Below are 27,906 nucleotides of genomic sequence, written 5' to 3' on the forward strand. Positions count from 1 at the left end.
AGACTGTTGCTTCTCCACTGATGGGCTACCAGTGACTATGGAGTGGGAGGTCCCCCACCTGCACCTCTACTGCACCCTACCCAGGAGTCTATCTGGCTGGTAGCAGGAATGGGGCCAGGAGCTGAGCTCCACACACAAATACCCCACCCCGCCTTCCCTGAAGCCCAAATCCCCCAGAAACAAAATCACCAAGATCCCCTCCTGCAGTGGTGGCCCCCAGCAGCACCTGCAAGGCCAGCACATGGCTGGCAGCAGGGGTCCGGCCTGCCGGGTGCCTGGGGCTGGACGTGCCTCAAATATTTTCCATGCTGTATAAGCACCCGTGGTACACTCCCCCCTCCCTTTGCCGGGAGGGAAGGCGCGCAGGCCCCCCTGCCCTCCCCGTCTCCTGGAGAGGCCCGTTGATACCCAGTTGGCAAGAAAGCAGGAAAACCAGATTTTATTGATGAATGCGTCTTTCTGAGGAGACACTGGCATCCCCCACCCCACCCCGGAGGCTTGGGGGGAAGCTGGTTTCCTTCAATCTTTAATATGGGATGCTTAAGGTATCAAAATGGTGAGAGAAGCCTCAGCGAGTGCAAAGGGGAAGGGACGGGGGTCCTGGAGCCGAGGAGGGGTGGGATGCTGGGCTACGGGACCCCGGCGAGAGCTGGGTGTTAGTGGGCAGGGCATGAGCTGGCAGGGAAATAAATGAACTTTGAAAGCTGCAGGCTCAATACTAGAGAAATGGAAAAGTTACAAAAATACTGCAGATCTTGGAAAACAATACAGGCACTTGGGAAGAAGAAGGAAGGCAGAGCTGGCTGGGGCCGCAGTCGGGGGGACGCCCTGCAGGAAGGCAAAAAACAGCTCTGGGAGTGAACTCGTCACATCATCCCCCATCCTGAGTGGAGGCACTGTGGCTTCCAGCCCTGCTGCTCCCCAGAGGGGCCTGGGCTGAAGAAGATACTCATGGGGTGCACTTAGGGCCTTCCAGGGTAGAGGAAGATTCAGCCAGCAATAAGGCATTGGAGGTGAAAGGCAGCTCCATGCGAGAGCTTAGCGAGGGGTGGCTGCTCCCTGCAGGAGCAGGCAAGCCACCCGCCTGTCCCCATCCCGCATGGAGGAGAGAGAAAAAAGGGGCACGAGGGGAAAGAAAGAAGGCACAAGTAAAATATCCCCTTGCAGTGGAGAGCTCTGTGGGCCCGCACCCCGGGGCTGGCGGGTGAGCCCTGAGCCAGTGCAGCCCCGGCTCCCACCTCAACCGAGTCCCTCCGAGCGCTCTGATTGTGCCTTGGGTGTGCATGGGAAGGTGGGCTGGACAGCAAAGCGGAGTCGCTGGTGCAGCACCGGCTTGGAGGGGCAGCTGAGTTAGTCCCGTCGCTCTGGGTGCGGGCAGAGCTCTGGTCTAGCCCAGACAGCCCTTCGCTTGTGGCGGGTCGTCTTAAATAGGAGCAGGCAGGTGGGCAGGCGGGCAGGCAGCAGTCTGTGCGGTGAGCGGAGGGCGTGCGCCTCAGTTCTGCTCCTCGTCCCGCAGCTCCGAGGGCAGGAACTTGTACTGCTGCTGCCGGATCATCGCCAGCTTCTTCCGCGCTTCCTCCAGCTCCCGCTCCTTGCGCAGCATCTCCTCCTGGGCGGCGATAATCTGCCAGGAGAGAGCCCCGGGGTCACAGCTGCCTCCCACAGGGATGGCCAGAGACTCCAGCACAGCAATGTCAACCCCAGAGATGGGTTCTGGCTGCTGCTTCTCTCCCATCACAGCCACTACCTCACTGAGCATGAGGGCTGTCTGTCCCTGGGATGGGAGGATGGTACTCTGGACATTTAGCAGAACAGCACAGCTTCTGGGCTCAGCCCCACGTGTTGTGTAGAGGGTCTCAGCTGCACGGAGCCAGCACTGGGACTGTGGCACCCCACACTAGGTAGATCTTGCCCTCTACCCACTGCTTTGCTTTTCCCATGATGCTGGGATACTGTGGGCTCTGCACCAAAGAGAAGCCAGGGCTCTACACTCCTAGAAGCACACACCATTACCTACGGCCACCTGTGGCGGGATAAGGTGAGTCTCATTGTTCAACTGGTTCGCAGTGGGATAGATAACTCACAGCATTTTTGTGAGACTCTCTCATGACATGACCTGTGCTGCTGGGTGGTAGGACATGCTTCTGAGATGGTTGTGATGGCACCTAGAGCTGCTCCTGCCCTGTTGGAGTAGCCTCACTCCTCACCTGTGCAATTCCTCCGACCATCTTCTCCTTCACCACCACTGTTTCATCATGGTCCTGGAAAGCAGCTGCCTTCTGCGCTGCCTTCACCAGATTGTCTGATGCCCTCTTCACGGCATTTCCAGCAGCCTGCAGCAGGGAGGAGAGCCTCAGTGTGAGTCACAGCCCCAGGGTATGACTGCTGCCCAGGAGTGTGAAGGAACTCCTGCCCCAGGCAGGACCAGCAGCCAGGAGTGCTGGGAGCTGCACGAAGGAATTCCTTTACATGGCTTGCTGCCTTGTCACCCACTCATGACCATTTCAGGCGCTTCTGCTCCCAGCCAAGCTCTGTCTCCTCTCTGAGCAGCGGGGCAGGGACTGGGAGGGACTGGATGAGCCCTTGGCCCCAGTGCTGAGACCCCATGTTAACCCCCCAGCATAACGTCTTGTGTGCCATGGCCTCTGAGGATTAATGGTGCTACAGAACATGCTCCCCCATTCCTCACCTGAATGCCAGTGAGGAAGTGCACCCATTTCAGGTATTCCTGTACCAGGTCATTGTTCTTGAATGCTGCCAGGCTGAGCAGCACAGCATCACTCACATGCCTGGCACACAGCTAGTAGTGAAATCCAAGCAACCTGGAGCCTGTGTTCCAATTAATATCTCACTGATGGCACACAGGTAGGGAGGATGAGCCCTGGAGAGCATCCACGTGCCCCCACCCCACTCCTAGCCACCCGTCAAACAACAGGGGCTGAAGAGGCAGCCTAGGACTCACCTGGAGCCGCTTCATGGCCTCTGAGTCATGGTCAGCCTTCACCTTGCAGGCTACCAGGAGCTGGGCTGTGGAAGCAGCCACTTGCTTAGCAGAGGAGATGAGCTTCTCCTCGCTGGCATGGCCCTGCACGGCAGCGTTGGCGGCTTCACACAGGTTGTTGGTGGCAGCAGCCACCATGCGTGCCTGTGGCAAGAGAGGCTGTCAGGGGAGGAGCCCTGATCGGCTCCAAGGAGGCTGTGGGGCATGGGATGGAAAGAACCAGCTTCCACAGCATGTGGGAGAGGGAGGAAGAAGCATGGCTGCTTCTTCCACTGAGGACAAGCAAAAGGGCAGAGCATCCTCGTGTTTCCAGCAGGAGTCAAGAGGAAATTTTTCCCCTCAAGCCCTCAGCATGACCTTGATACTCACGGCCGAAATGAGACCCTGGGACCACTGTCCATCATCCACTGCATTGGCTGGGATGGCACCCACCTACAAAGAAGGAGGGGAGAAATATGGTTCACCACACTGAGCACCTCTTGTCACAGGTATGAGGGTTACAAGCAGCCCCAGAAGAAGGGAGAACCCTTCTACATTTTCTTCTTCCCTCTTATGGCCTTACTTTTCCTTGGGCCACTAATTCTCGCTGGGCTGCTGAGGCTGCCTTCACCAGGGCACTCGTGGCTGCAGCAATGGATTTGGCAGCTTCCAGGATCTGCTCCTCAAAGTTCAGGCTCTCATCCGCTTGCTGTGGGCAAAAGCAGAATGTGAGTCCCAAGCAAGAGTGCTGGGACAGACGGAGCAGAACAGGAGGATGGCTGCAGGGGGCTGACGGGAAACATATAAAGCTGGATTAAGGGCTGTGGGGTACAGAGGGCACGGGCTACCTGAGGAAAGTCTATCTGGGGATGTGGGAGGTAGCAGAAGTACAGGAAGCTGTCAGATGGGGCTTCAAACCTGGCTAAAGCACAGTAAGGAGAGTCCCAGCACACCCCAAGCAGAGCACAAAGGTCAGACAAAGCTCAGCACTGCTACCTTGGGCTTGGCTCTTGGTTTCAGCTGCTCCAGCTTCTTGGCTGCAGCCTCAATGGCAGCTGCTGCCCCCAGCAGCTCATTCTCAGCGATGACAGTGGGGTCTTCTGGGTCAACCCATTCTGTCCCTAGGAACACCAGGAAGCCAGGCAGGTTACACCTGCATGCACCCTCATTTCTGAGTTTCCCTGCCTCCTCCAGCAGCTGCTGAGCCCTCCACCCTAATCCCAGCCCTTGGTCCTGTCCCTGTGAGCAGGATCTTACCTTTCATGGCCTCAGCTGCCTGGATGAGCTCGGTGACGGAGCTGGCCACACGCTTGGAGTAGCCTGCCAGCTGCTGCTTCAGCTCGTGGGTCGGCTTCTGCAGGATCTGGGGGGGAGGAGCAGATGTAAGCATCTGGAAAAGGGGGACTTTGTAGGTCTGTTTGGGGTGTGCTCTCCAGGGAAATAGGATGGGATCCCCCAGCCCCCTCCCACAGGTGTACACACCAGGCACTGTCTGAGATGCTTTCTCAAATGACTCTGGTTATTCTCATTGTGCCCCAGGATAGGATGAACTTCCCCAGGGCCCTCCTGCATCCACATCTTGTGGGACATCTTACAGACACAAGACCATCAGCACAACCCTTTATGCACTCAGCAGACACCCACACCAAGATTTCTCCCCTGCAAATCATTTCAAGCTCCAGAAGCATACTCCCTTCATATTCCCCTTTTTGGAGGTTTGCTTGCAAACACAAGCTGGGCATAGGGCCGTACCCTGGGGTGACATCCCAGCTGAGATGGGCTGGCCCCATCAGGATGAGGTGGCAGGCAGTGCCCTAAGGGTCCTCCCCTGGGTTGGAGGGACACATGCACACTCCACAGCACACGTGTGCACGCACACGGGGTCTGTATGCACAAGCAGAGTTCACTGCTGGCCCAACCTGCACCACACAGGCAGCAGCTACCCATCAGCTAGAGCAGAGGTGAGTACACAAACACAAACACATGGACCCCACGGTCCCTGTGGACACACGCCAAGTCTCACCCCAGCACTGGGCTGGGCACACAGAAACGCCATGAGCAAGGCTCATGCTGAGGTTAGAGACCAGCAGGCACCCAGTGGTGCCTTACTCACCGGCTGACAGAAAGGAGGGAGAAGAGAGAAAAGAAAGCAGTGAATGCCCCAGCCAGGAGGAGGGGAGACAGGGGAGGGTAGGGGAAGGTGGATGCTTTTTGGTGGGGGGTGAAGGGCAGCCAAGAGGAGCAGCAGGAACAAAGGATCAGAGATCCTGGGTGGGGAGCTGTGCTGCCATCATTAGCTCTTACTCCAGCCTTGCAGGGATGGGCAAGAAAGGGCACCTGGATGAGGCTCCCACAGCCAGAGGAGTCACCTACACTCAGAGTAACCATAGATCCACTCTCCTCCTCACACCCTTCACACCTTATTTCTCCCCACCCTGAATTGCTTCACTGCAGTTTTGAGCCACAGAATCTCTCTGCTTTTGGAGGGAGAGGCCTATTGTTACCAAATACCAAGTCCCCATGGAGGCTCAAATTCCTACCCCTCCCCAGTGAAATATGCAGGCTTTCCCACTCCTCTGCTGGGAGCCATGTTTTCCAGCCCGAGACAAATAACCCTTATTCTTGAACCCTAACCATACTTGTTCATGCCCGGCAGAAGGCATTGGTTCCCTTGGGGACACAGTGTACAGCAGTGACCTTGTTGCTGCTGGGGTGTGAGGCAGCACCCCATCTCCCCTCCCATTCCCCTAGATCCTTCCTGCTTGTGGTTTCCCAGGAACCTGCTCTCCTCTGATAAACAGGACCCATGAGCTTCACTCCTGCCTTCGCAGACCAGAGTGTTGTGGAGACTGAGGTGAATCGTGGCTTTTTCCTGGCCTTGTGTTGGGCCATCCCAGCAGTCACTACATTAGGGTGAGGCTCAGAGTACTCAAGCTGATGGCACACAGTGATGGCTGGTTTTCCCTCATGAGCACACTTAGTCTAAATGTCTTATTATTAAGCCTGCTGTCTGTTCTGACGTGTTTAAAACTGCTAAATCATCTGTCTGGAGCTGAAGGCACCCCGGAGGCTATGAGCTTACTAAGAGGTACCTCCAGTGAACGTTTTAAGGGATGTTCCAATGTATGACAGTCAAAACACTGCACAGCAGCAGGATGGTAACACCCAAAATACAGGGGAATGGCGTGTTCCTGCAAGTAGGCTGACCTCAGGCACTGCCACACTAAGTCATTAGCCTAATCATCTGTTAACAACAGGTCAGCCAGAGAATTTCTACTCAGCACTCCAGCCTTGGCTGCCATGATTCATGGGTGCCTGAAGCATCTTTCAGGCAGACATTTGATCTAGATGCAGAGGATGGAAAACTCACTGCTCCCCTTGGAACTATACCCCAGTGGCCACCTCTCTTGAATAAAACCACCCTTTGACTTCTCCTCTATTCAGCTTCAATTTCTAGCCATCAATTCCTGCCCACCTCCCACTGCTGCTGCCAGTGATGGTTACCCTCTGCCGAAGGGGGCTTTCCCTGCAGGAAACCACAGCCTGGGCTCCACCACTTTGTAGCTGGTGACCCCAGACAGCAAACTCTCACTAACCAGCTTAGTGCAACCTTGACACAGAGCTGAATCACTGTCAGTCTTTGTCCTGACCCCAGTTTGAGAGACCTCACACCACCATAGGTTGAGTGTGCACATCCCCACAGTGCCCCGACTCCATTTCTGTAGTCTTGCCAAGAACGCAAACTGTTGGAAGGACTTCATTGGATCTTTTCTACCATGCTAGAGGTTTAATTTACTTCTTGTAAACTAATGTTGCAGCTGAAGTCCTTGGGAGGACTCAGTCAGAGGGAGACTGGATCAAAAGGGTGCAGTGAGGGCTTGCAGTCATTATCTTTGCTATGGCAGGCACTCTGTCCACCTCCCACACATAGTGCTGTGGGCATATCATGCTGTTTTCCCACTGCCTGAGGTCTATTATTCCTAATCACTTTTACTGGAAGCTGTATTTTTACAAGATTATACTACTGTGTTATTGATTTCCAGCCTCCATCTGTTTGCAGCCAGTTAATCTCCATCTGTTGTTAGCAAAATACCTTTCTTAGAGCTTGTCGAGCTCTCTGACATCTGCTTCCATGGCAGGGGCATGGACACACGCTGTGCCAGCACAGGCAGCGAAGGGAGCTGTGCAAAAGCCTCAGTGGGAAGAGGTGAAGAGCCCAGAGGACCTTGGGGAACACCCAGGCAATACACAGTCGGCCTCTGCCCACCCTGGGAACCGGGGTGGGGACACTTACCACTAGCACATGCTCCAGCAGCTCCAGGTAGCCATCAGCACACTCCTTGCCGAAGCGCAGCGCCCGCTGCCGCACGTCCCCGCTCACCTCTGGGTGGTAGGCTGCTTCCTGCAACCCGGAGACAGGGAAACCCCGACTCACATCCAGCACCATCCCTGCCTCCACCCACAAATCTGTGCTACAGATCCACACCCAGCACCCACCCCACCTTGCAGGAGCGCAGCATGTCTGCGATGGCCCGGCGGCTAAGGTTGGCTGTGGCGATGACGTCCTCCTGCCGGCACGAGTTGCCAGCGGCCACCGCTTTGGCTGTGGCCATCGTGATGCCTTTCGTCATGCGGATGAAGTCCTCTGGAGTGGAGACCTTGGCAGGAGGCACTGGGGAGGAGAAGACCTGCGAGGCGAGGGGCAGTGGTGAGGCACGGGGCGGCAGGCGAGCAGCGTGGCAGCTGCAGCACCACGGCTGAACTCACCGCCAGCTCCTGGCGAATGTGCTCGATTGTGGCCTCCAGCGCCCGTGTCCCCTTTGTGGCTTCGTCCTCGACAGCCTTCACCGTCTTCAGCAAGGAAGTGACATTTGTCACCATCACCTACAGGTGAAAAGAGAAAAGAGAGGTGAAGGAGAAACAGAGCCAGGTGAATTCCCACACAAGCTCTGGCCTGTTGCCAGCACCTGTCCTTCCCCTGTGGATTGGTCCAAGACTGCCCCATCCCCATACTCACATTGCCTCAACCGCTCCTCTGTGTTCTGTGTTCCACCTTTTATGTGTCCCTCCCTACTCTTCTGTCCTGACTGTACCCCAGTTGTGCTCCTGCTCCCACACAGGCAGGAAAAAACCTTCTCTTTCTCCAGCCCCACTGCCTCCTCCCCTTCTTTCCATCACAGCCAGCACAGACCTTGGCAGAGTTCTTCAGCTGGTAGACAGCAGGGTCATCTCCAGCTTTGCCAGCAGCTGCTTTGGTGGCACCGATCAGGTCTCCAAGTGCTTTGGCCACATCCTTCACAGCATTGATCAGGACCACCTGGGGAGAGCAAGACCAGGGGAATGACTGAGCTAAAGTCACACTTAGCCCCACTTAGGGGTGGTGTGGCCCAGCAGTGAGAGATTTGGGCACCACAGGGCACACAGGGAGTTCAGCTCAGCCAGCACCAGCCAAAGTCCAGCCCCCTCTCTCCCCAACTCCTGGGATCCAGCCTAAGCACCACATGACATCTGCATCCCTCAACCCTTCCAAGCAAGTTAGCGACAGCCTCCACTCAGCCCTCACACCCAGTCACACCTGCGTTTCTGGGTCTTCAGATCCCAGGCTGGCAGCACCCAGTTTCACCACCTCTGCCAGGCGGGTGATGGTGGACACAGAGGACTGGGCAGCCTGGGCTAGTTTCTCCTGGCTGGCCGTGGCGTTCTGCACCAACACCTTGGTGTCCTCCACCAGTGCCTTGGCTGTCTTCAGGATGCCCTCCCTGGAGAGAAAAAGTGTGTCAGGGAGGACACAGCCCTCTACTGCACACAGTAGGTACTTGGGATACAGAGAGAGACTGTGGATCCTGGTTTTCCCACGTATAAGCTGGAATTTCAGGAAACTGAGCCAGCACAACATGAGCTTGAAGCTCTTCTTGGGTCTGGTCCACAGCTTGGAAAGAGCTTGGCATCCCTGTCTCTGGCTGAGCAGAGGCTGGACATGGTGCCTGGGTACCTGTGGTCAGCAAAGGTCTCAGAGTTCTCCCGGTTGAGGGTTCCTGCTGTAGCAAACATGATGGTGGTGTCAAGGTCAGCAATGATGCCAGAGACAGCACTGGCTGCTGTGATGCAGGCTTGTGTCCCACGGTTCCCAGCCTGAAGAGCTGCCAGCACATGAGACACCTGTGGGGTACAAGTAAAGTGACTGGGGAAGCAGAGCAGGTTCAGGGAACCCTCACTGCACACACCTCCAACACCTCCAAGGATGTGTAGTTGCTTCATACCAAGGAGAGGAACTGGGAATACTTTGGTCTGCATTTCCCTTCTCAGCTTCCAGTTATTTATTTTCACCTTGCACCAATCATGTTTGGTAGCCTAAGAGATGCTGGACTCTGCTAGTTTTCAAATTAGTAAGAATTGCAGATGCCAGGCGGAACTGACAAATGTTTACTTCTGTGTTTTTGCTTACAAGCACTTCTGCTCTACCCTTACCAACTAGACTTTTTAAGCCACATTTTCATCTTCATCTTTCAGACTTCAGAAGTCTGCTCTTTAGATTGGCTTGATGGACAAGATGCCAGCAAAAGATGGAGAGACTGATCACTGAGCATGAGCTGCATTGCTGCAGCATTGCTGCAGATGCTTTGCCCAGTTCTGTAAGAACTGATCTGGAGAGCCCTGGCCTGTCACCAGTGTGTAGGTAAGTTTTCCCAGGCAGGCACCTGGATGTCACACTCACCCACCACAACCATCAGCTGCTGTTATATTGTCTGCAGAGGGGGATCCATCGTCCACCCCATCAGCTGGGCAGGGGGAGTGTGGCCAAGAGAATCAAATAAGACCAGGAAATAACCCAACGTGGTGGCTCCAAGGGCGCATGGCTGAATCCAGAATCCCTCCCACCTCTCCATGCTGTCAAACCCCTCTCTCAACCACCTACCTTCTCAGAAACCTTGCGTGCACTCTCTATCAGTTCCTTCTTGGTGTAGGCATCACTGGGGCTGCACTGCAGGGCTCCAGCCTTGGTGACCAGGGCAGCACAGCCATGACCCAGCTCCTGCACCCGGCGCTTTATGTGGGAGCCGATCTGCAGAGGAATGTATTTGTGACAAGAGTCAGCAGGAAACTAAGCCCTGCATCTGTGACACCTGCTGGGAGACACCCGCCACCCAGCTCCTCTTTCCCAATCCTCCCACTCAGGAGAAGGAAAAAGGAAACACAGCTTTGCTCCTTGTTTCTATGCCATGTTTCAGAGGAGGTGTGAAAGCTGCCTACCCCCAGCTCCAATGGGAGGTTCAAGTGCCCCTGTCCTCTTTTCTCACACCCCAACAGCCCCCTGCTCTGCCTCACAGCACACTCCAGCGCTTCCCCCAGGCTCGCACCTCATCATTCTCAGCAGTGAGGGCAGCTGGTTTGGCCTCTTGTGCCAACTGACCATAGTCATGGGTGAGTTGGTTTGCCAGTGTGCCCAGCTCATCTGGGTTGGTGGTGGATTTGGTGACCTGTTGATGGAAGAAGAGCAGGAGTTGGATTGGGCATGGAGAGCAGTAGCCTGACAGAGTGGCAGGCAGTGCATTCTACAATGACAGGCTTGCTTTCACCCACCATTTCCTGCACTGTCACTGCTATAGCCTTGGCTGTCTTCACCATCGTGGTCTGGTAATCCACAAAGGTACCTTCTGGCTCACCCACAGGCCCCTCGTCCAGCTGCAAGAGACCACCAGAAAATTCTGGCTCCAGCTCTGACCCAAAAGGTCTTTAGTTTGTAGGGTTTGACCCTGACTCTTCCCCTCTCCCACACCCAGCCCTGTCCAGTTCCTCTTCTTGCTCCCCTCACCTGATTGATGGCTTGGGTGATGGAGTCCACCATGCCCCCCACAACACCTGCAGCACTGGCTGCCTCATTCAGGGTGGTGGTCAGGTCCTCTACTGCTTCTTTCATCATCTGCACAGCCTCTTCCAGAGCCTCCTGAGTGTGGGCAGCTTGCTGCAAGGAGAAGCCAGAGTGAGGGAAGGCAGGTGGTGGCTCCCCTCCCAACAGGTGGGAGGTCAGTACACTGACCCTGGATTTTCCATGCCTGGCACATGTGTGTGCATCATGCAGCACTCACAGGCAAAGGAGGGCATGCCACTGACACATGCCCCTGCAGCTCACCTTGGGGTTCCCGCCAGCCTCCTTGGCTGTGTACAGCATCTGCAAGGCAGATTCAGCCAGTGTTTTGGTCTGGTCCAGGAGGTTCATCTGCTGCTGGTGGTTGGTTGTTGTGGAGGCAGCGCCAACAGCTGCCATAATGAGTGGCTCGAAATACTGAGCCATCTGGGACACCTAGGGAAGAGCAGTGTCAGCACCAGCAGCTTCCAGCCCCAGCTGCCTTGTACCTCCCCTACACAGGCACCAAGTGCCAAACTCCCATTACCTTGTGACCCAGCTGTGAGGCCTCAGCCCGTGCCGCAGCAGCCACAGGCTCAATCAGGTTGCTGATCTCCTGGACAGCTGTGATCATCTGATTGTGCAATGCCTGTGCAAAGAGAGGGTGTTGCATGAGGCTGCAGCAGGGCTGGGGTCCCTTCATGCTGCTGAGAGCCTGAAGGGTGCCCAGTCCCTTTGGCTTGCCCACAGCACGTCTCTGACCCACCTCCTGAGAGATATCTTGTCGGGGGGCCAGCTGCTGGCTGATGGCAGCGAGGGATGCCTGGTCCACCTCCCGCAGGCATCTGTTCAGGACCTCAATGGCTTCATCACACTCCCGCTGTCCTGGAGCTTTGTCCCTGAGTAACAGATGAATCAGCCAAGCACTGGCAGCTGCTATACCACCCCTTCACCCCCAGCCTCAGCTGGTGCTGGTGAGGGCAAGATCCTTCTTCCTTCTGGGCAAGACCCAGTGTGATTAGAGCCTGGGCACATCATTGTGTGTTCCCATCAACCCATCTGAGAACTGGAAAAGCAGCTTCCAGGAAGAACAAAAGAGATAGCATCCTCCACCCCATCCCTTGCCTGCCTGCACCAGCTGTGTCCAAGGAGATGATGAGCCAAAACATCCCCAGGAATGCTTGCTCAGACAGGGACAGAGCCACAGCCACAGAAGGACTGCTCACCTCATGTTGGTGATCAGCTTTTTGATGGAGTCTGAGACTGTGCGTGAGTGGCCAGCGAGCACTGACCACTGCGGTGGGTCCTTGGGGTTGACAGCCAGAGAGCGGGCAGTCTGGATGAGGCCAGCAGAGCTCTCCAGCATGGTCTTGGCTGAAATGACAATGGGCTCCATGGCTCTGCGCCCCTGCACAGGTGAACAACAGGCTGGTGAGGTAAGGCAGTGTGCATGGGAAGTTGTTCCCTCTTCCATCATCCTTACCCCAGAGCAGCTCCTTGAAGCCCAAGGCTTGCTGTCACCTCCCTATCACACCCCCTCTGTGCAGGCCCCACAGGTTCATGGAAGGCACAGCTTCTCTCCCCACCAGAGCAGAGCCTGTCACAGCCAGGCTCCATCCTCCCTGTCCCAGCAGCATCCCACCTCTGGGCTGATCTGAGCAGGAACAGTGGCGAACTCTGGGTTGGAGGCAAAGGCTGTCAGGTTATCCACAGCCTCTATGAGAGGGGCAGTGGCAGCACGGCACCGCTCCCGGTTCTCTTCATTGAACTCGCCATCCAGGGCCTGGTGTGGAGAGACCAGAGCAGTTACCCAATCCCCACCATACCCCAAATCCCACCACCACCACACTGCCTCAGAAAGGACTCTGCACCTTGATGGTCTTCACCAGATTGGCTGTGCTGTTGGCCACCTCCTTGGCCGACTGGACGAACTGGCGCTTGGCCACAGGATTGGCGGTGCGGGAGGATGCCAGACGGCATGTGTTGCACAGGGCTGAGGTGTGTTTTGCTACGATGGTGGCTGCTGAAAGCACCTGCAGGGGAAAGGAGAGTAAGGCAGGATCCACCATGACCCGCTATTCCTACAGCTCTCCCTTCTCACCCACCCTATGTAGGGCACCAGTGACCATAGGCATCCCTTTGGGGACCCAAGAAGGACCACCAAGATCCTGCATGCCCACAGACCACCCCTGTCTGGACTGTCACCATTGCACAAAAGCTGCCAGCTGGTTCCCAGTGCAGCTGATGTGGTCTAATGAGACACTAGCCATCGACTTGGCCAACTTGGGATGCAGCACTTCCAAATAGACTCATACTCCTTTTGATGCAAACAAACGCCTGTAATGGAGCCCCACCTCACCTGGGACTGAGTACAGGCAGGGTCCACCAGGTTCTGGCAGGCCATCTGGATGGCTTGGTTAGCTCTAGCAAACTGAGTGGGATCCACCAAGCCCTGCTGTCCAGCCTGGCTGTTGGGGTCTGAGACCCCCACAAGGTAGGCAGCCTAGAAGCATGAGAGACATGGTGAGAGAGAGCCTGCACATTGCAGGGAGGCTCACAGAGAGAACAGGCTGCCAAGGAGTCTGGCAGCATTTCCCACTGACTTGGAAGGGCAGGGGTGGGGTGCATGCAACAACTATGTCCCTGGGGAAAGGCTCAGGGCTGGGACTGAGTGGTCTCACCTGGGCAGCTGCTTCTGTCAGCCCACAGAGAGCTTTGGAGGCGGCACTAATGGAGTCACCAAACTCAGGCAGTTTGCTGTTCTTGGCATTCTGGGAGATGCCAGCCATGGACTCTCCCAGCACCTGTAGGACACACCACACACTGATTATGGAGATCGCCTCTGACTCACACAGTGCTCCCAGAATCAGAGCTCACTGCTTCATCAGTAGGGGAGAACCACCTTTACCTTTGTTCCCATATCCTTCCCAAGCCTTCCCTGTTTTTCCCCAAACCTCCATTCAGGGCTTACCTTGGAGTTCTCCATGACACTGTCAAGGCAGTTGAAGTAGGACATGTCATTGACATTCTGGGTGGGGTTCTCCAACAATTCCTTCACCGTCTGCAGGGACACAGGTGTCACACCCAGAGGAAAGTTCTGCAAGCTCCACTTGCACCTCCTCCTCCTTCCCTCCTGTTCTTTGCAGTAGGGTGCAGTTTCCCCCATACACAACATCTTAACCCTCCAGTGCCTTGTCAGTATGTAGCTTCTTACCTCCAGCTCCCGCAGGGCATTGTCACATTCCTTCTGGCCTGGGGCCTGCTGGGTGCACATGGTGATCAGCTGGTTAATACTGTCGGTCACAGCCCTGCCAGGGACATGGGAGAAAGATCCACAGATCAATGCCTGCCTCACCACCCAGCCCCACTGCTACAGCCAGCAGCATTCAGGGAGCAGTTCCTCTTACCGTGCTGCTGCTGCCAGCTGATTCTTGAGGTTGGGTGCAGCAGGGTCAGCAGAGAGAGCCTTTGCAGCCAGCAGCAGCTTGCTGGAGGACATGGAAATGCTCTTCAAGTTTGACACCACCTGTGCCTGGTCCTCCTTATTCTGCAAGGAGCCAAGATGAGTTTTCTGCAGCACCTTTTTAAAGTCCACACCCATCCTGCATCTTCTCTGGAGATTTTCAAGCTGACCTAGCTCCCTTCATTCAACTTGTCCATCAACAGCAAGGATACGCGAATTCTTACCAAACTAACCCAAGCCATCTTCTCCCTGCTGCTGTGGTTTTGCACAGCTCCAGTGCCTGTGTTCCTGGCTGCATTGGCCACAGCCACCCTAACCACCACTGCCTGGCCACCCTGCCTTTGGTAAGCCACCTTCTCAGATGTCCCAAATTTCTCCCTGAATTTAGGATGCATTTCTTCTCACCGGGGACTGGCTGGCCATTTCCACTCCTGCCTGCAGGAATTCATTGAAGTCATGTCCAAATTTGCCAGAGGACTTGGCCAGGTCTTGAGGGGTGCCACGTGATGCCTGCACCAGCTCATTGGCAGACTGATTGAGCCCTGCTGCTGCCTGGTTCAGCTGGCTCTGTGCCTCCTGGAAGCTCTTGGTGCTGGGAGGGAACTGGAAGGAAGGAGAGAGGTTAGGAGAGGCAGGGAGATGAGTGGAGATGGTGGATGAAAGTCTGGCACATGCCTGGGGATATGCTAGAGGAACCCAATGCAGCTGGACCAGCCTGCATTGCCAGAAGACTTCTCCCTTCCCCTCCTGTCCCAGCTCAGCTCACCGAATCCGAGAGCAGCCTCTTGCTGGCCTCTCCCACCATGCGGATGGCAGCATCCACATCCCGCTGCCCTGGCAGGCAGTTAACGCAGCGGTTCAGGGCCTGTGACACTGCCTTGGCCACCTGTAGGGAAGACAGGAGAGGTCACCACTTCCCAGCCAGCCCCACACCCTTCCCACAGCTTGATGGGGCACACTGGGGTACCCTGTCCCCACCTGGGCCAGGCGCTGCTGGCTCTCTGGGTCACCAGGCTTGGCCACTGCTTTCCGGGCCTCCTCGATGAGGTTGTTGGCTTTGTCCATGACATCACTGGCGCACTCCAGCATGGCACTCTGTGCCTGCGGGTCGGAGGTGTTGGCTGCCACACCACGGGCAGCCTGGCTGAGCGAGCGCAGCGCCTGGGCCACCTCCCGGGCAGCAATTCCTGGGGGGATGGAGAGGTCAATGCCTGTCAGTTCAGTGCCCCATCCCCCCAGCCTTGCTGTGGAGGCCAGTACCTGTGTAGTTCTCATTGCCCTGGGCCACCTCTCCCAGGAGGTGAGCAATGGCAGAGCTGACAGCTTTGGTGCTGTTCCCCAGGTCCTGGGCACATTTCTCCATCTGCACGGGGACCAAGTTGGGACATGCTGGTGAGCTGCACCTTTTGGCAACTCCACTGCCCTAGAGTCCACCCTGAGCCACCCTTCCTTGCATCCTCACCGTCTCTCCTGGCAGAGGCTTGAGCTTGCCATCACGGGCAGCTGCCTTGGCTTCCTGCAAGTCCCTCTCCAGGCTCTGCACCAGACCCAGCGCAGAGTCAATCTCCAGGGGTCCACATGCCTCCTGAGCCTGTGATGGAGCAAGAAGGGAAGGTGAGCAGGCGACCACTGAGCTCACCTAGCTGCGGCAGAGACCAGAACCTGCCACCAGGCTGTCCCCACTGTTCACCACTGTTCCACACAGCTGATGTCTCACTGCAGGATAGGACTCAGCCTCTCACCTTCTGGGCAGCTGTGCGGAGCTCAGCTAGAGCTGCAGCCAAGTTCTTGGCACACTGGCTGAGCTGCATAGCAGAGGCTTGGTCCGTTATGGTGGGGACAGTGGCCTTGGCTGCAGCTACCATCTTCCCACCAGGCTGTTGGGCCAGAAAGAAAAGCAGTGAGAAGGGGACAAACATGCAGCATCTCAACTGCCTGTGTGCAGAAGATCTCCCAGTGCCTTAAAAGGGACAGGCACAGTAGGAAAGCTGTAATGCCAGAGCTGGCATGGGAAGCTCTGGGCAGCATGGGTACCTGCAGGAAGTTCTGGCTGGCAGCAATGAGAGCCAGCTGGGCGCTGGGGCTGTCTGGCTGGGACTGGCTTCCTCGCACACCTTGCACCAGCATTGGGATCTGCTCTGCCACCACCTGCCAGAGAAAAGGGTCACTGCAGAGGATCAGTCAGAAGGACATGGATCCAAGCCAGGACCAGTGATCAAAAGATCAGCTCCTACAGGACCTAAGTGGAGGACTCCAGGACCCAATCTGACCACTCTGGCAGAGCAGGAAGCACCAGCATGGCTGATGGGAGATGAGATAGGGAGAGGGAGCACAGGAGATGCCAGGATCAGGCCCAGGCCCTTACCTTGCAGCTCTGCACCAGCTGCTGCTGCGCAGCGGGGTTCTTGTTGGAGGAGGAGGCATGCTGCGCGGCGGCGATGGTCTGCGTGGCCGAGGCGGCGGCCTGCTTGGCTGCATGCTGGCACGGGGAGGCACAGGTTAACACTGGCAGTCTGTACCCAGCCCCCCACCATGACCAGATCCCCCAGACAGCTTCTCCTATGCCTACTCCTGTGGCACTCAAGCATCCCCAGCACCCCAAAGCAACATGGTGCACACAAGGGAAGGGAGATTTCCCTGTGATGCAGCATGGACACTGTACTTGAAAAGGACTTTACCCTCTGGAAAGAGGAACTATATGGGGGCTACTGGTCAGGTCCTGCTCACTGACTGTGCTGGCTTGCCCTCTGCAGATCCTTGCCTAGCATCTCACCTCCAGCTTGTGCACAAGCTTCTTCTTGATGGCATTCTGGGCTGCAGCATTGGTTGCCATGCGGAGCCCTTCTGCTGCCTCACGCAGCCGCTGCTGCTGCTCCTCGCTGTCTGGGTGGGCTGCAGCTCCCTGGAGAAAACATAAAACTCATCACACCTATCAAGGACCATGGAGTCCCTTTTCCTCCTGAAGCAGTACCTCTGCTCTGGCTCCAACAAGGCAGTCCTGTTTATGGTACTCAGGAGATTAAAGCCTCTCTGGAGAAGTTCAGCAGCAGGAGAGGTAACAGCTCCTCTGCTATCACCCACAACTTCCTGAAGCTCCTTCACAGGTAGAGCCCACCCCACAGGTCCCTGGCTCAGTGCAAGACCTTGCTGTGGGAACTGCTGTTCAACCAGGGGCTGCTCATCCCCTACCCAGGACTGAGCCAATAGCGTTGGACAGGGCTGGGGCCAAAGCCAACATCCATCCTTCCCCACACACTGACCTTTGCAGCCTCCACCATCTTGGCAGTGGCATCAGCCAGGATCTTGGCTGCACTCAGAAGCTTGCGTGAATTCTCCAGGTCTGTCTCTCCCTCAGCATCAGCTTTGATGGCATTGACAAGGTCAGAGGTGGCCTGGGCCAGAATACGAGCCTGACGCACCATTTCCCCTGGAACAGAATGGAAGTATGGCCTGTTAGCAAGTCCCAAGGGCTCTCTGATACCTCCCTATCCACTGTGCTCTGCGCCCTGGGTCTCTCACTCTCACCTGCATCGCCCATGGAGCTGAATATGTTCTCGGTGACGTTGAGGATGGTGTCAGTGGCCTGGTCGTAGCGCCCGATGGGCTGCCCACCCAAGGCATGCTGCTTGATGTGCTGCAGCAGGTCATTCAGGGCCTGTGTGACAGCTGTGGCTGCCACCCCCACCTGCTTCAGGAGCTGGTCATCACTGGTGGCTGCCTTAGAGGCCTCGACACAGCCCTCAGCCGATTTGGCCACCAACTTGCCAGCCTCAATCAGCTGTTCCTGGCAAACTGGGGAGCTGATTGTGGGAGCCACAACCTGGAAGGGAGGAGAAAGGCTGGGCAGCAAGCGTGGTATTCTCCATGGAGGAGCTATTCCAAACTTCTGCTCCTTCAAAGAGGATCCTCATTGCTTGGGCACAGTAGCAGGGACTCCAAGAAGAGGCGGCCCACACTTTCTGTGCCAGATTCCCAATGTCCTGCCTTAGGGTATGTGGTCCTAGCATGCCCAGGACCCCACTGCAAAGCTGCCCCCCAGCCAGGTGAAGCTCACAGCCATGTGAGGCAAGGGTTAGCCTTGCTGCTTACCTTGGTGCAGGCCACCAGCTGGGAGGTGGACAGGGCACACTGGGTGGCCGCTGCGATCACCTGTGTCTGCAGTGCGGCGTCCTCTGTTTTCTGAGCCACGTTCCTGGCTTTGAACACCAGCGCAGCAGCAGCATTGGCCACCGCCTTTGCCAGCTGCATAAGCATGTCCTGGGAAGGGATAGAAAGGGTCAATGAGGCAGCCACAGCCATCTGCAGGGCTCTTGTGAAATATTCAGATGGGAAATGTGAGCCCTTGGGGACCTTTCATCCACTCTGTCCCAGTACCAGCACTGAATACATGGAAAGGCTGGCAACACCTTGACCCCATCTCCACTGTGTGCTACAGCTGGCAGTGAGGCTGTAGCCTGGCCTTGAGCTGCTGCCTGCACTGCCACAAACACCACCCACAGGAGCTTGGGCAATGCTCAGCATTGCTGCAATACCCACTCCACAGGCAACCACCTGTCCCCGATTGTACCACAGCAAGAACCTGCTGCAAGGCACTGCTGGTACTGCCTTGATTTGATTCATTTGGGTTTGCAAACATTTGAACACAGTGAAAAGATGACAAACCCTTCTGGCCAAATATCAGGCTCAAGCGCAGCCACAGCAGACCCACACCATGAGTAGCTGCCAGCAAGAGGCAAGTGGGAGATGCTCCCATGCTGGCTACCTCTGTTGCAGGTATGCCAGCTGTTTTTATTTTCAATTCTAACTTGTTGGCTGACAAGCTAGAATACATCTCTGCTGTTATTCCTGAAGCTAAAAGAGAGGTGTGACAAGGCAATCAGCCTCCTCTCTCCTGGGTGGCAGGTACAAGACAGGTGCCAGGAGGCAATAGGCAGGAACAGCACATGGCAAACTGCTTTCCTGCAGGGCACCAGACATGATAGCACACTGCAGCCTTCTGAATTAGCCCCTGTGGCACACTGTTGCTGAAAACTGGCAGCACCAGCACTAAATAGCAAAAACCCTGGTAGGCAGGGCACGGCTCTTTGCTGGCTGCAGCTGTCAACCTCCTGCTGTGTGCATGCTCACAGCAAGTGGTCCTGCACCCCACAACAGGTAAGGCTCAGGGCACCAAACCAGCATCTCCATGCCTCCTTGCAAGCCAAGACTACTCCCACTGCAATCCATCACCCTTTGTGACAAGAGGAAAGATTGGAGAGTGCATGCATCCAATTCAAGAGTCCCCAGATCACTGCATCTGAGCCCATGGAAGTACGTACACTCGGGTCTGACAGCTGTGAGGCAGAACATCCTGCTGCTTGACTGCAAATTGTCTTCCAGGTCCTAAATCTGACCTTTGGGGATATTCTGTCCTGGCACTGCTGCACGGCCAAACATGGCTTCCTGCCCTGTGCCTAGCTTTTCTGCTCCTTTTGGCTATCTTTCAAGGCCTCTCTACTCAGTTAAAGCTGCATGGCTGCCATGAACAGAAACCCCTTCTTTCTGGAGTATTTTGCTCTATAGTATGTCTGGATTGTCCTCCCCAGCACAGTGTGCTACCTCCTTTGTGCTGGAAGGAGCAATCATGGGAAAGCAAGCCAGTTGGCAGTCAGCTCATCTTAAAAAAGCTGCCACATCAGGCTCACCCATACTGGGTCCCCGATGGGGGCAGGCAGGCAGCTCGCACAGGCAGGGAGCAGCAGGCAGGAGCTGAGGTGGCTGCAAGGGATGGTCTCCAGAGCAGCACTTGCTCCAGCAACAACCCGAGTGCATGGACTTCTGAGATCCAACCACCAGAAAAGTAGAATTCTGCAAGAACCCTTCTCCAAAGATTTTAGATGATAGTTCCCAGAGGAGCCCCCTTCATATTGGAGATGGCAGGGACCACCAAGCCAAGCCTACAGGACTGTTTTACCGTCTTTGGTTCAGAGTCAGGTAGGATCCAAGCACACCGATTTTCTGGTATCTACACAGAATCCACAAGGTAAGAGGTGTTATATCACTCTAGAGACAGAGATGGGCAATGGCCTGTCCCCTCCCTCACAAAGTCACCACTGGGCACTGGTGACTGCTCAGTCTGGACCCCTCCTGTGAGGTCTTGTTGGCAAAGGCCAATGGTTTTAGGGAATTTAGCTGCTGGGTGCACTCACCTGGAACCGGGGGTCAGTGTCACTCTCCCCTATCTGCTGCAGCAGCTCCCCACTGGTTTGCCCCACCAGGCCAGCAGCCTGCAGGAGATTCTGGCGAGGCTGCAAGGAATGAGGCAAAATTGACACTAGGCTCATGAGCAAGCCTTAAAACTTCACTCAGTGATCTCCTCTGGCTTCCCCTTCCTCTTGATCCCACAGCCCCTCCATCTCCCCACCTCAGCGCTGGCAGGCTGTGCTGTTTTCAGCAGGTCTGAGACGGCGCTCGCCAGATTCTTGGCTGCCTGCAGAAGCTGCCGCCCATTTCCTCCCTCATCCTCCATCAGTGCAGCCAGCAGCTTCACACCCTTAGACATCTCCGTCAGGTTGGAAGAGATGGTGGTGACAGCACAGCCCACAGCAGTGTAGTCTGTGTCTGCTGGATCCCCTGCACAGGGAAGAGAGGAGTTGGGATGTGTTCCAAGTGGTGCTCCAAGAGCATCCCCACATCTGTCACTGATGTGGCTTTCATTTCAGGGAGCAGAAGGAGTCTTTCAGACAAGCATCTTCCTGAACTGGGGCATCCCTCTACTCCAGTTCTCCATATACCTGCAGTGAGGTTGACAACTGAGGCTGTGCCAGCAGTGATGGCATCCACTTGGGAGTGGATCTCATGCTTTGACTCATCCATCTTGTTTTTGCGCCAAGCTTTTGATGCCTGAATGGGGAGAACAGGATCAGGAGATGGTGCTAGAAGTGGTGGGTAGCTGCACACATGCTCACACAGAGAAGTGCAAGGAAGAGGATATAAGGAAAAGAGAAGGAAGACATGTAACCACCCAAATTCTCTAGTCCACCCTGACTAAACAGGACCAAGTGTCCCCTCCATATCTGCCCACAGAGTGGGATACAACCCCATCTCTCTTCAGGCAGCAGATCTTCCCAGGAGCTTCTAACATTTCTGTGAATGTGGCCAGCCTCACCCAGCCCAGCTTCCAGCAAGGTCCACCCCCAGCACCCCACCTTCACCCAGCACTCACAGCATCCTGCCCAAGAGGTGGCAAGGTCTCAAAGTCATCCAGTGTGGCCTGGGCTGCATGCACAGCCTGCATGCTGGAGTTGATAGTGCCAGTCAGGGCTTGCTGGGCTGAGGTCTGCAACACAGAGATAGACTGAGTGAGATATGCCAAAGGCTTGGAATCTAGGACTACATATTTGGTCAAACACTACCCTGCAATGTGTTGCTGATGGCACTGCTCTAGGTAGGTCTCCCCAGAGTGGGTGCACTTGGCAAAAAGGGAGTCTCCCCTCTGCATCTCCCACTGTAAAATGCCTCATCCCACCATGGTTACAATCAATTCTCACAGTCAAGCAGCTCTCGGGGAGTGGGGAGAAGACGCTGCGAGATCCCACAAGGCTTTCACAGCAAGCCCCTGCACCAGGCTGCATGGGACAAAAGAAATCGGCCTCCTCGTGGCCTTTTCCAAGCACTCCTCCAGCTGCACAGGAGATGGGGGCACCAAAACATGGCATTGGGTTCTGCTGCAAACCACAGACCTAGTGGGGCTGTCCAGTCACAACCTCAATGAGAGGCTGCAGTCACTAGCCAGATGAAATCACTGGGGTGTAGCTCAAGTTTGCAGAGAAGGTGAAGAAGGATGCTGGCTTAGCCAGGCCAGCAAGCACACAAGGCCAGTGACACAAAGCCCCTGCTCTTCACAGCAAGACAATGCTTCATCATAGACCCAAACATATTGGTCCACAGAAGCCTGACAGTCAACTCTCAGAAGTAGTGCCCTATAGTGAGCACAAGGAGAGCTTACCAGGGGAGGCATGTGTCCTCGGTGCATCTGGCCACTGGTGATTTGCAGCTGAGGCTGTGGCATTGTGCCCACCTGGAAATTCTCTGGCCCTCCAGCCCCTGTCCGCATGATGGCTGGCAGGGCCACTGAACCCAGCTCTGCCTTGCCTACACGGTTAAACTGCTGCTGCACGACTGTTGACCTGAAATGGGGAGAAATATCAGGTAAAGGGATGCCTGCAGTGCTCTGTAGGAGTGGCAGCTCTTCCTCCTTCCTCCATGCTGTGCTGCAAGCTCTGCTGGAGCACATTCTCCAGTCAACTTCTGTTTGGCAGCTGCCCTGCTCCTGGAAGACTTACTTCTTTGGAGACACAGAGTCTTCCAGCATAGTGGACTCCTCATCACCCTCCAGTCCAAAGTGGTCTTTGCTCTTTTTCTGCGAAGCGAAGGAGAAAATGATACCACCAAGTCCTCCCCTCCTCCTGCAGCCCAGATACCATACCAGTGTCACAGGGTCCCCCCACTCTGCCTCCAGCTTTCACAGCAGTACTGTCTGCCAATGGCTGTTTGGAGGCAGCTGGAAGGCACATTCTGTACATCTCCCTGGAGAGGCACTATCAGTGCCCTTCTCAGCATAGCCTCACCTTTTTGAGGATGATATCGATGTAGCCAGCAATCAGCTGAGCAATCTGTTCCCCTTCTGTTGTCTGCACTGAGTAGTAACCATCCTGGTAATCTCCAAAATCCTGCAACAGCAGGGCACAGGGTAGCACCGGAACAGGGCACTGGCAGCCATCCTGAGCTCCTCTGGTATGCACTAAGCCCCAGAGCACCAGCCTCCAAAAGGAAGTGCTGGGAGGCACCAGAGGAGGGCAAGACTGTGCCACCACGGAGCAACAGACAAGAGAGGGGCTGGAGTGAGAGCAGCACCCCTACAGAGGCACCAGTGGGGAGGAGGCATGGGAGATCAGTGATGGTCCCTACCAGAGTGAAGCTCTTGGGCGAGGCTGCCCAACGCTTAATGTTGGTCAGGTTCCACTCCTGAATCACTTCCTTCGTCTTCTCGTCCACACGCATCACGCACTCCTTAGTGATCCCCAGCAGCCGTGGCACCAGCTTGTTCTTCCCCTTCATCTTCTCCTGTGGGCCACAAGAGAAGGGCTGTGGGCTATTGCTGGGATGGATCCATTGAGGCAGAGATATCTGAGGTCTGCCATAGCTACCGAAACACCCGCAAAGCCACAGTTTCTGTGATGACAATTATCACATGTAGTTTGACAATGATAAAAAGCATGAACCAAGGAGCCGGAAGGCACTGCACAGGGAAATGCAAGAGGAGATGCAGAAAAAAGTGGAGCAGCACAGGTTGAGGGGAAGCAGCTGGAGACACAACAGATGGATTCTGAAGAATTTTGGTGATTCTGAAGTGGGCCCAGGAGGCTGCCGCTCTACCTTGACCAAGAAGAAGGAGACTCCATAAGTCTTGAGGGAACGAGCAAGTTTCACATAGCGAACTTTGGCTTCAATCTCACTCATGTTCCCACAATTCTTGTGGGCCTGCAACAGCAAAGACAGAATATTGCACCAACTCCACACTCCTGCCTTGACACCACTGCACAGCCTTTCTGGGCTCTCCCCACGCCACCAGCAACCCCTGCCTCACCTCTGATCCCTGAGACCTCAGGAGCTGCCTTGTCTGCCCACCTACAGCTCCTGCTCCTGTTTCTCACCCACCAGACTGCTGAGTGCTGCCTCCTCAGTTAGGAGCACCTCAACTTTTAGTGAGGAGGAACAAAAAGTCCAGATCTCAGCCTCCCCACTGCACATACCATGAAGATCTTGCGTTCTCCTTTCTGCTTGATGTACTCCTTGGGCAGGAAATCCTTGAGCCTGCCAAGAGACAGCCAAGTGAGTGTTAGCAGCAGAGCTCAAAGCCACTGTCTGTCCTTGACTATGAACAAGACCAACCCAAAGCCTCAGACAAGCCCCTGCCAGGGCACAATCTGGAAGTTTTTGGAAGCAGTAAGAGTGTGGAGAGATTGCTGCAGCTATGAAAGCTGTCCTTGGAGTTGCCCTAGCTAAGAGTGGGGTAAAGGTGCTGAGAATGCCCTTTGTGCAGTGTCAAGGCTGGGGCGACCCCCACAGCAGCTGACTGCATGTTACAGGAATGCCAGAGGGAGCAGGATGGGGGGCTGGCACCCCTCACAGCTGGTGTGGATTCTTACACTTGGGCACTATGCTGTGGGAAGTAGAGGGGCTGCACCAGAGGCACCCAGAGCCTCACAAGGCAGTGTGGTGCTGGGTGCTGCCAAGCTGTTCCAGCTGCCTCAAGCCAAGCCCAGGGACTCCTCAGGACACTCACTCCAGAAAGCCCGGTTTGTGCTTCTGCTCGTTGTGTGGCCCAAACTGGATCTGGCACTGGTGGCCGGCAAACTCACAGGCTTTGTCAAAGGAAACAGGGTGGGAACCATTCAGGATGTCGTCACGAGCCTGTGTGGGAATAGAAGACACCATTGTGGGCTGGGCAGCCATGCAACCCTGTCACTGCTCTCCTCTATATCAAGCACAACATGTTTTACAGACTTAAAAGTGGCTCTGAAAAACAGGAGTATGTAGAACCAGGCTGCTCCCTACAGGCACCAAGCCTAGGAGAGGAACAGCTTCAATATTTCAGGATGGTTCCTACCAGACAGAGCTGATATGGGATTCCCTGGGGAGCTATGGAGTACACAGAGGATAGGGCTGGGATTGCCAGCATCGGCTCTTACCCAGGACTTAAGTGGTAATCCCAAAGTACCCCCCAGCATGGCTCCTGACAAAACCTTCAGCCACCAGCCTTGTCAGGGCCTGTCAGGAGGCAGTGGAACCAGGTGCTTTGGGAAGCTGTACCTGCACATAGAGCAGGTTGAGCTGCACAGGATCTCTCGAGTCCACATTCTGATCAGAGTAGAAGAACTTGCGCCGCAGCAGCAGTGTTTCGTTGTCATCAATGCCTTGTTCACGCAGGGTCCGGCCGTGATCCAGCCAGTTCACTGCAGATAATGCCAGGGTGTGAGCAGGGACAGGCACCAAGACATGGCTGGTCCCAGCTCTGGGGCTGCTTATGCCGAGTGAGAAACGGATGCCTGCCTGACGCATCCCAGCTCTCACCCTTCTGCCCTGGGCCCTCAGGCAGGAGATATTCTAGGGAATGTGGGCACATATTGCCTCATCCACATCCTCTTCCCCTCATAGGGGTCCCTGCTCCCCTTCCCAAGGCCATCGGCTGACCCCATTCCCAGCAGATCCAGGCACCTACATTCATCATCTGTGTGCAACTTCTGCTTGAGCTTCTCCATCTTCTTCTCATCTCGTAGCAAGGTCTTGTCCTTCTTGAGGGTGCCAGTAACCTCTTCCTTCTTCTCTTCCATGATCTCTCGTACAAGTGAGTACTCATCATAGTTGGTGATGCCTGCAGGAGAGCAAAGAACCAAACTCAGCAGGACTGTTCTGCCAAACACAGAGCATGGAGCAATGCAGCAGTGCAGAGCAGTGTCCCCTCCCCAGTGTCACGCACCCCTCAGACACCCCTGCTGCCAGGCTACAGAGCTGCTGCTGCTGCTCCCCCAGAAGCCTGTCAGTTTCTGCCATTCTCTCCCCACCTCCCTTCTGCCCCCTGTTGCTGTCCTCACCAATCCGGGCACATATTGTCATCAGCATGTCCGTGACAGTTTTGGAGTCATCTACCATCACCGTTTTCACTGTCCCATCCAGCATGCGGATCTTCAGGGGCCGCTGCTTCTTCTTGTACTCCATGGTATCCTGCAGGCACAGCGGGGCACAGCTACAAGCAGTGCCACCAGTGCAGGGCACCCACATCCCACTGTCAGGCCAACAGCTCCCCCCCCTGCCTGGTGCAATTGTGGAGGTGACAGGGCGTGCTTCAGGGCACAATGCAAGGCAGCACGGCAGGCACCCACACCACCTCCACGCTGTGAGCAAGACATCCAACCACAGAGCAAAGGATGCAGCTGGAAGGATGTGGGATGGATACTTACCCCACTGCGAAGCATGTAGTAGTCCAGAGCCTTCCCAGCCTCCAGCCAGATTCCTTTCTTTGGGTCTTCATCCGAGAGGAAAAGCCCAAAATCATTGGCTGAAAAACAGGTAAAGTCTCTGACAGGGTAGTCCTGAGCAGCACAGGACCACCATGATGCCACTCTGTGCCCAGGGATATGCACTAGTGCATGAAGCTCAGCAGCCCTGTGAACACTGGAGCCTAAACCTAAGGAGTGGGAAACAAAGCTGGCATGCATGCTCTGAAGTTTTACCACAGTTATCTATGGAAAAAATCATCTGCAGCATGCCTACGCAATGTTGAACTTGGAACTGACAGACACAACAGAAGGAAGAGCTTGCAGTTGTGGCTGACAGCTCTCTGAGATCTCCAGTGCAATGTGTAGTAGTAGTGAAAATAAGGCAGTAAAATGCTGGAGATCACCAGGAAGGGTGCTGGGAGCTGGTCTATAAAATCCAGGCAATCCACACTTCGAGTACTCTCTATACTCTCTGGTAGGGTCTGCATCTTCTCAGTTTGAAAAGAACATCTCAGTAAAGTTTGAAAAGATACAGAGAGACAACTTTAACGATGGAATCTTGGTGTGAGGGACTAGAGCAGCTAGGACTCCTCTTTTTGCAGAAGAGGAGGCAGAAGGAGAACAGGCTCAAGGCTTACAAAGTTTCAGAGGTGGTGAGTAGATCTCATTCACCAAATCCTGCTCCCTCGGGGTAGAGTACCTGGTGAAAGGGCTGCTGCTGGAGCCTGGGCAGTGGCTCCCCAGCTTGGGCACACAGGGACAAGCCTGTTTTCATGAAGCAAGAGGCGAGGACCACGCCCGACTTTGCCCTGGAAAGGTCCTTCTCCACCTCTGCAACAATCCTGCGCCGCAGGCTGTCTTGGTTGGCTATGTTTATAACTCGTCATCTTGTTGGCAGCTCTCTTTGGGGAGGGACAAATTCCTGAGCCGCCCTGCGCCTGCCTGGCTAACACTGCTGTTAGGATCCCACTGAACAGGGAGCAGAAAAATCATGAAAGCTTGCCATTTTATTTTGGAAGTAAAAAAAAAAAAATAAACCAATAACAAAAACCCAAACTGTTTTCAAAGCAAATTCCAAGAGGATAAATCCAAAGCACTGAAAACTGAGCTACTTGCCCCAGATCCGTGGGTTGGGCGGGGAGAGGCACTTCCTGAGACAGAGTAAGACCAGAGCTGGAAACTTACACCGAAGCTCCCCCAGCCCAAAGGTGACAAAAAACCAGGGCAGCTCAAAAAGGGTAGCCATGTGTAAGGAGAGCAAAGAGAAGTAAAAGCTGCAAGGAACATATAGGAAAAGAAAGGCTGTGAGCAACTGAAAAGGAACGCAGGAATAAGAAGCTCCCTTTAAGGCCTTCCCCTTGCTGCTTTTTTTATAAACAGACTGGCTCACACCCAGAAGCAGGAAATGCAATGCTCCTTCCAACACCACTACAGCCCTGCATATCCAAAGACATCCAGTCCCTTGCTGAAGCTGAAAGCCATGGTCTGCTGGACTGCTGACCAGCCGGGCATGGTGTGAGAAGGCATTTCCTTTCAACCTCAAGGAATGTGCTGCTCCCAGATGTCGCTGTACCCC

At 55.3% G+C, this 27,906-nt stretch overlaps 1 protein-coding gene across 3 annotated transcripts in view; it reads right to left on the bottom strand.

Annotated features, from left to right (window-relative positions):
• Positions 1–412: 412 nt before the first annotated feature.
• Positions 413–27,906, bottom strand: part of TLN1 (talin 1) — a 34,539-nt gene continuing 7,045 nt past the window's right edge. For 2 of the 3 annotated variants that reach the window (XM_014256962.2, XM_088054009.1), the window contains exons 3-58: positions 26,292–26,389; positions 25,926–26,055; positions 25,553–25,705; positions 25,144–25,286; positions 24,617–24,744; positions 24,084–24,144; positions 23,707–23,811; positions 23,239–23,394; positions 22,899–23,000; positions 22,614–22,690; positions 22,277–22,457; positions 21,494–21,607; positions 21,063–21,171; positions 20,693–20,901; positions 20,478–20,576; positions 20,243–20,293; positions 18,379–18,546; positions 17,815–18,109; positions 17,550–17,716; positions 17,063–17,191; positions 16,655–16,768; positions 16,324–16,437; positions 16,032–16,166; positions 15,752–15,880; positions 15,550–15,652; positions 15,268–15,476; positions 15,056–15,175; positions 14,695–14,892; positions 14,234–14,373; positions 14,041–14,134; positions 13,798–13,887; positions 13,508–13,630; positions 13,186–13,329; positions 12,698–12,859; positions 12,469–12,609; positions 12,053–12,234; positions 11,593–11,725; positions 11,374–11,475; positions 11,112–11,282; positions 10,794–10,943; positions 10,562–10,663; positions 10,339–10,458; positions 9,897–10,043; positions 8,973–9,139; positions 8,556–8,739; positions 8,172–8,297; positions 7,748–7,864; positions 7,483–7,668; positions 7,275–7,382; positions 4,238–4,343; positions 3,977–4,101; positions 3,564–3,689; positions 3,371–3,433; positions 2,963–3,145; positions 2,208–2,333; positions 413–1,624 (exon numbers count right to left, since the gene is read on the bottom strand). In XM_014256962.2, coding sequence (XP_014112437.1) covers positions 1,493–1,624; positions 2,208–2,333; positions 2,963–3,145; positions 3,371–3,433; positions 3,564–3,689; positions 3,977–4,101; positions 4,238–4,343; positions 7,275–7,382; positions 7,483–7,668; positions 7,748–7,864; positions 8,172–8,297; positions 8,556–8,739; positions 8,973–9,139; positions 9,897–10,043; positions 10,339–10,458; positions 10,562–10,663; positions 10,794–10,943; positions 11,112–11,282; positions 11,374–11,475; positions 11,593–11,725; positions 12,053–12,234; positions 12,469–12,609; positions 12,698–12,859; positions 13,186–13,329; positions 13,508–13,630; positions 13,798–13,887; positions 14,041–14,134; positions 14,234–14,373; positions 14,695–14,892; positions 15,056–15,175; positions 15,268–15,476; positions 15,550–15,652; positions 15,752–15,880; positions 16,032–16,166; positions 16,324–16,437; positions 16,655–16,768; positions 17,063–17,191; positions 17,550–17,716; positions 17,815–18,109; positions 18,379–18,546; positions 20,243–20,293; positions 20,478–20,576; positions 20,693–20,901; positions 21,063–21,171; positions 21,494–21,607; positions 22,277–22,457; positions 22,614–22,690; positions 22,899–23,000; positions 23,239–23,394; positions 23,707–23,811; positions 24,084–24,144; positions 24,617–24,744; positions 25,144–25,286; positions 25,553–25,705; positions 25,926–26,055; positions 26,292–26,389 — 7,547 coding nt within the window. In that variant the 3' untranslated portion in view covers positions 413–1,492. The remainder of the gene's footprint in view (positions 1,625–2,207; positions 2,334–2,962; positions 3,146–3,370; positions 3,434–3,563; positions 3,690–3,976; positions 4,102–4,237; positions 4,344–7,274; positions 7,383–7,482; positions 7,669–7,747; positions 7,865–8,171; positions 8,298–8,555; positions 8,740–8,972; positions 9,140–9,896; positions 10,044–10,338; positions 10,459–10,561; positions 10,664–10,793; positions 10,944–11,111; positions 11,283–11,373; positions 11,476–11,592; positions 11,726–12,052; positions 12,235–12,468; positions 12,610–12,697; positions 12,860–13,185; positions 13,330–13,507; positions 13,631–13,797; positions 13,888–14,040; positions 14,135–14,233; positions 14,374–14,694; positions 14,893–15,055; positions 15,176–15,267; positions 15,477–15,549; positions 15,653–15,751; positions 15,881–16,031; positions 16,167–16,323; positions 16,438–16,654; positions 16,769–17,062; positions 17,192–17,549; positions 17,717–17,814; positions 18,110–18,378; positions 18,547–20,242; positions 20,294–20,477; positions 20,577–20,692; positions 20,902–21,062; positions 21,172–21,493; positions 21,608–22,276; positions 22,458–22,613; positions 22,691–22,898; positions 23,001–23,238; positions 23,395–23,706; positions 23,812–24,083; positions 24,145–24,616; positions 24,745–25,143; positions 25,287–25,552; positions 25,706–25,925; positions 26,056–26,291; positions 26,390–27,906) is intronic. The other variant, XM_005528010.3, reaches the window with a different exon arrangement.

This window comes from Pseudopodoces humilis, chromosome 4 (assembly GCF_049639895.1).
Source record: "Pseudopodoces humilis isolate 2021_Gansu_Grassland_sample_001 chromosome 4, ASM4963989v1, whole genome shotgun sequence".
Taxonomy (NCBI): Eukaryota; Metazoa; Chordata; class Aves; order Passeriformes; family Paridae; genus Pseudopodoces; species Pseudopodoces humilis.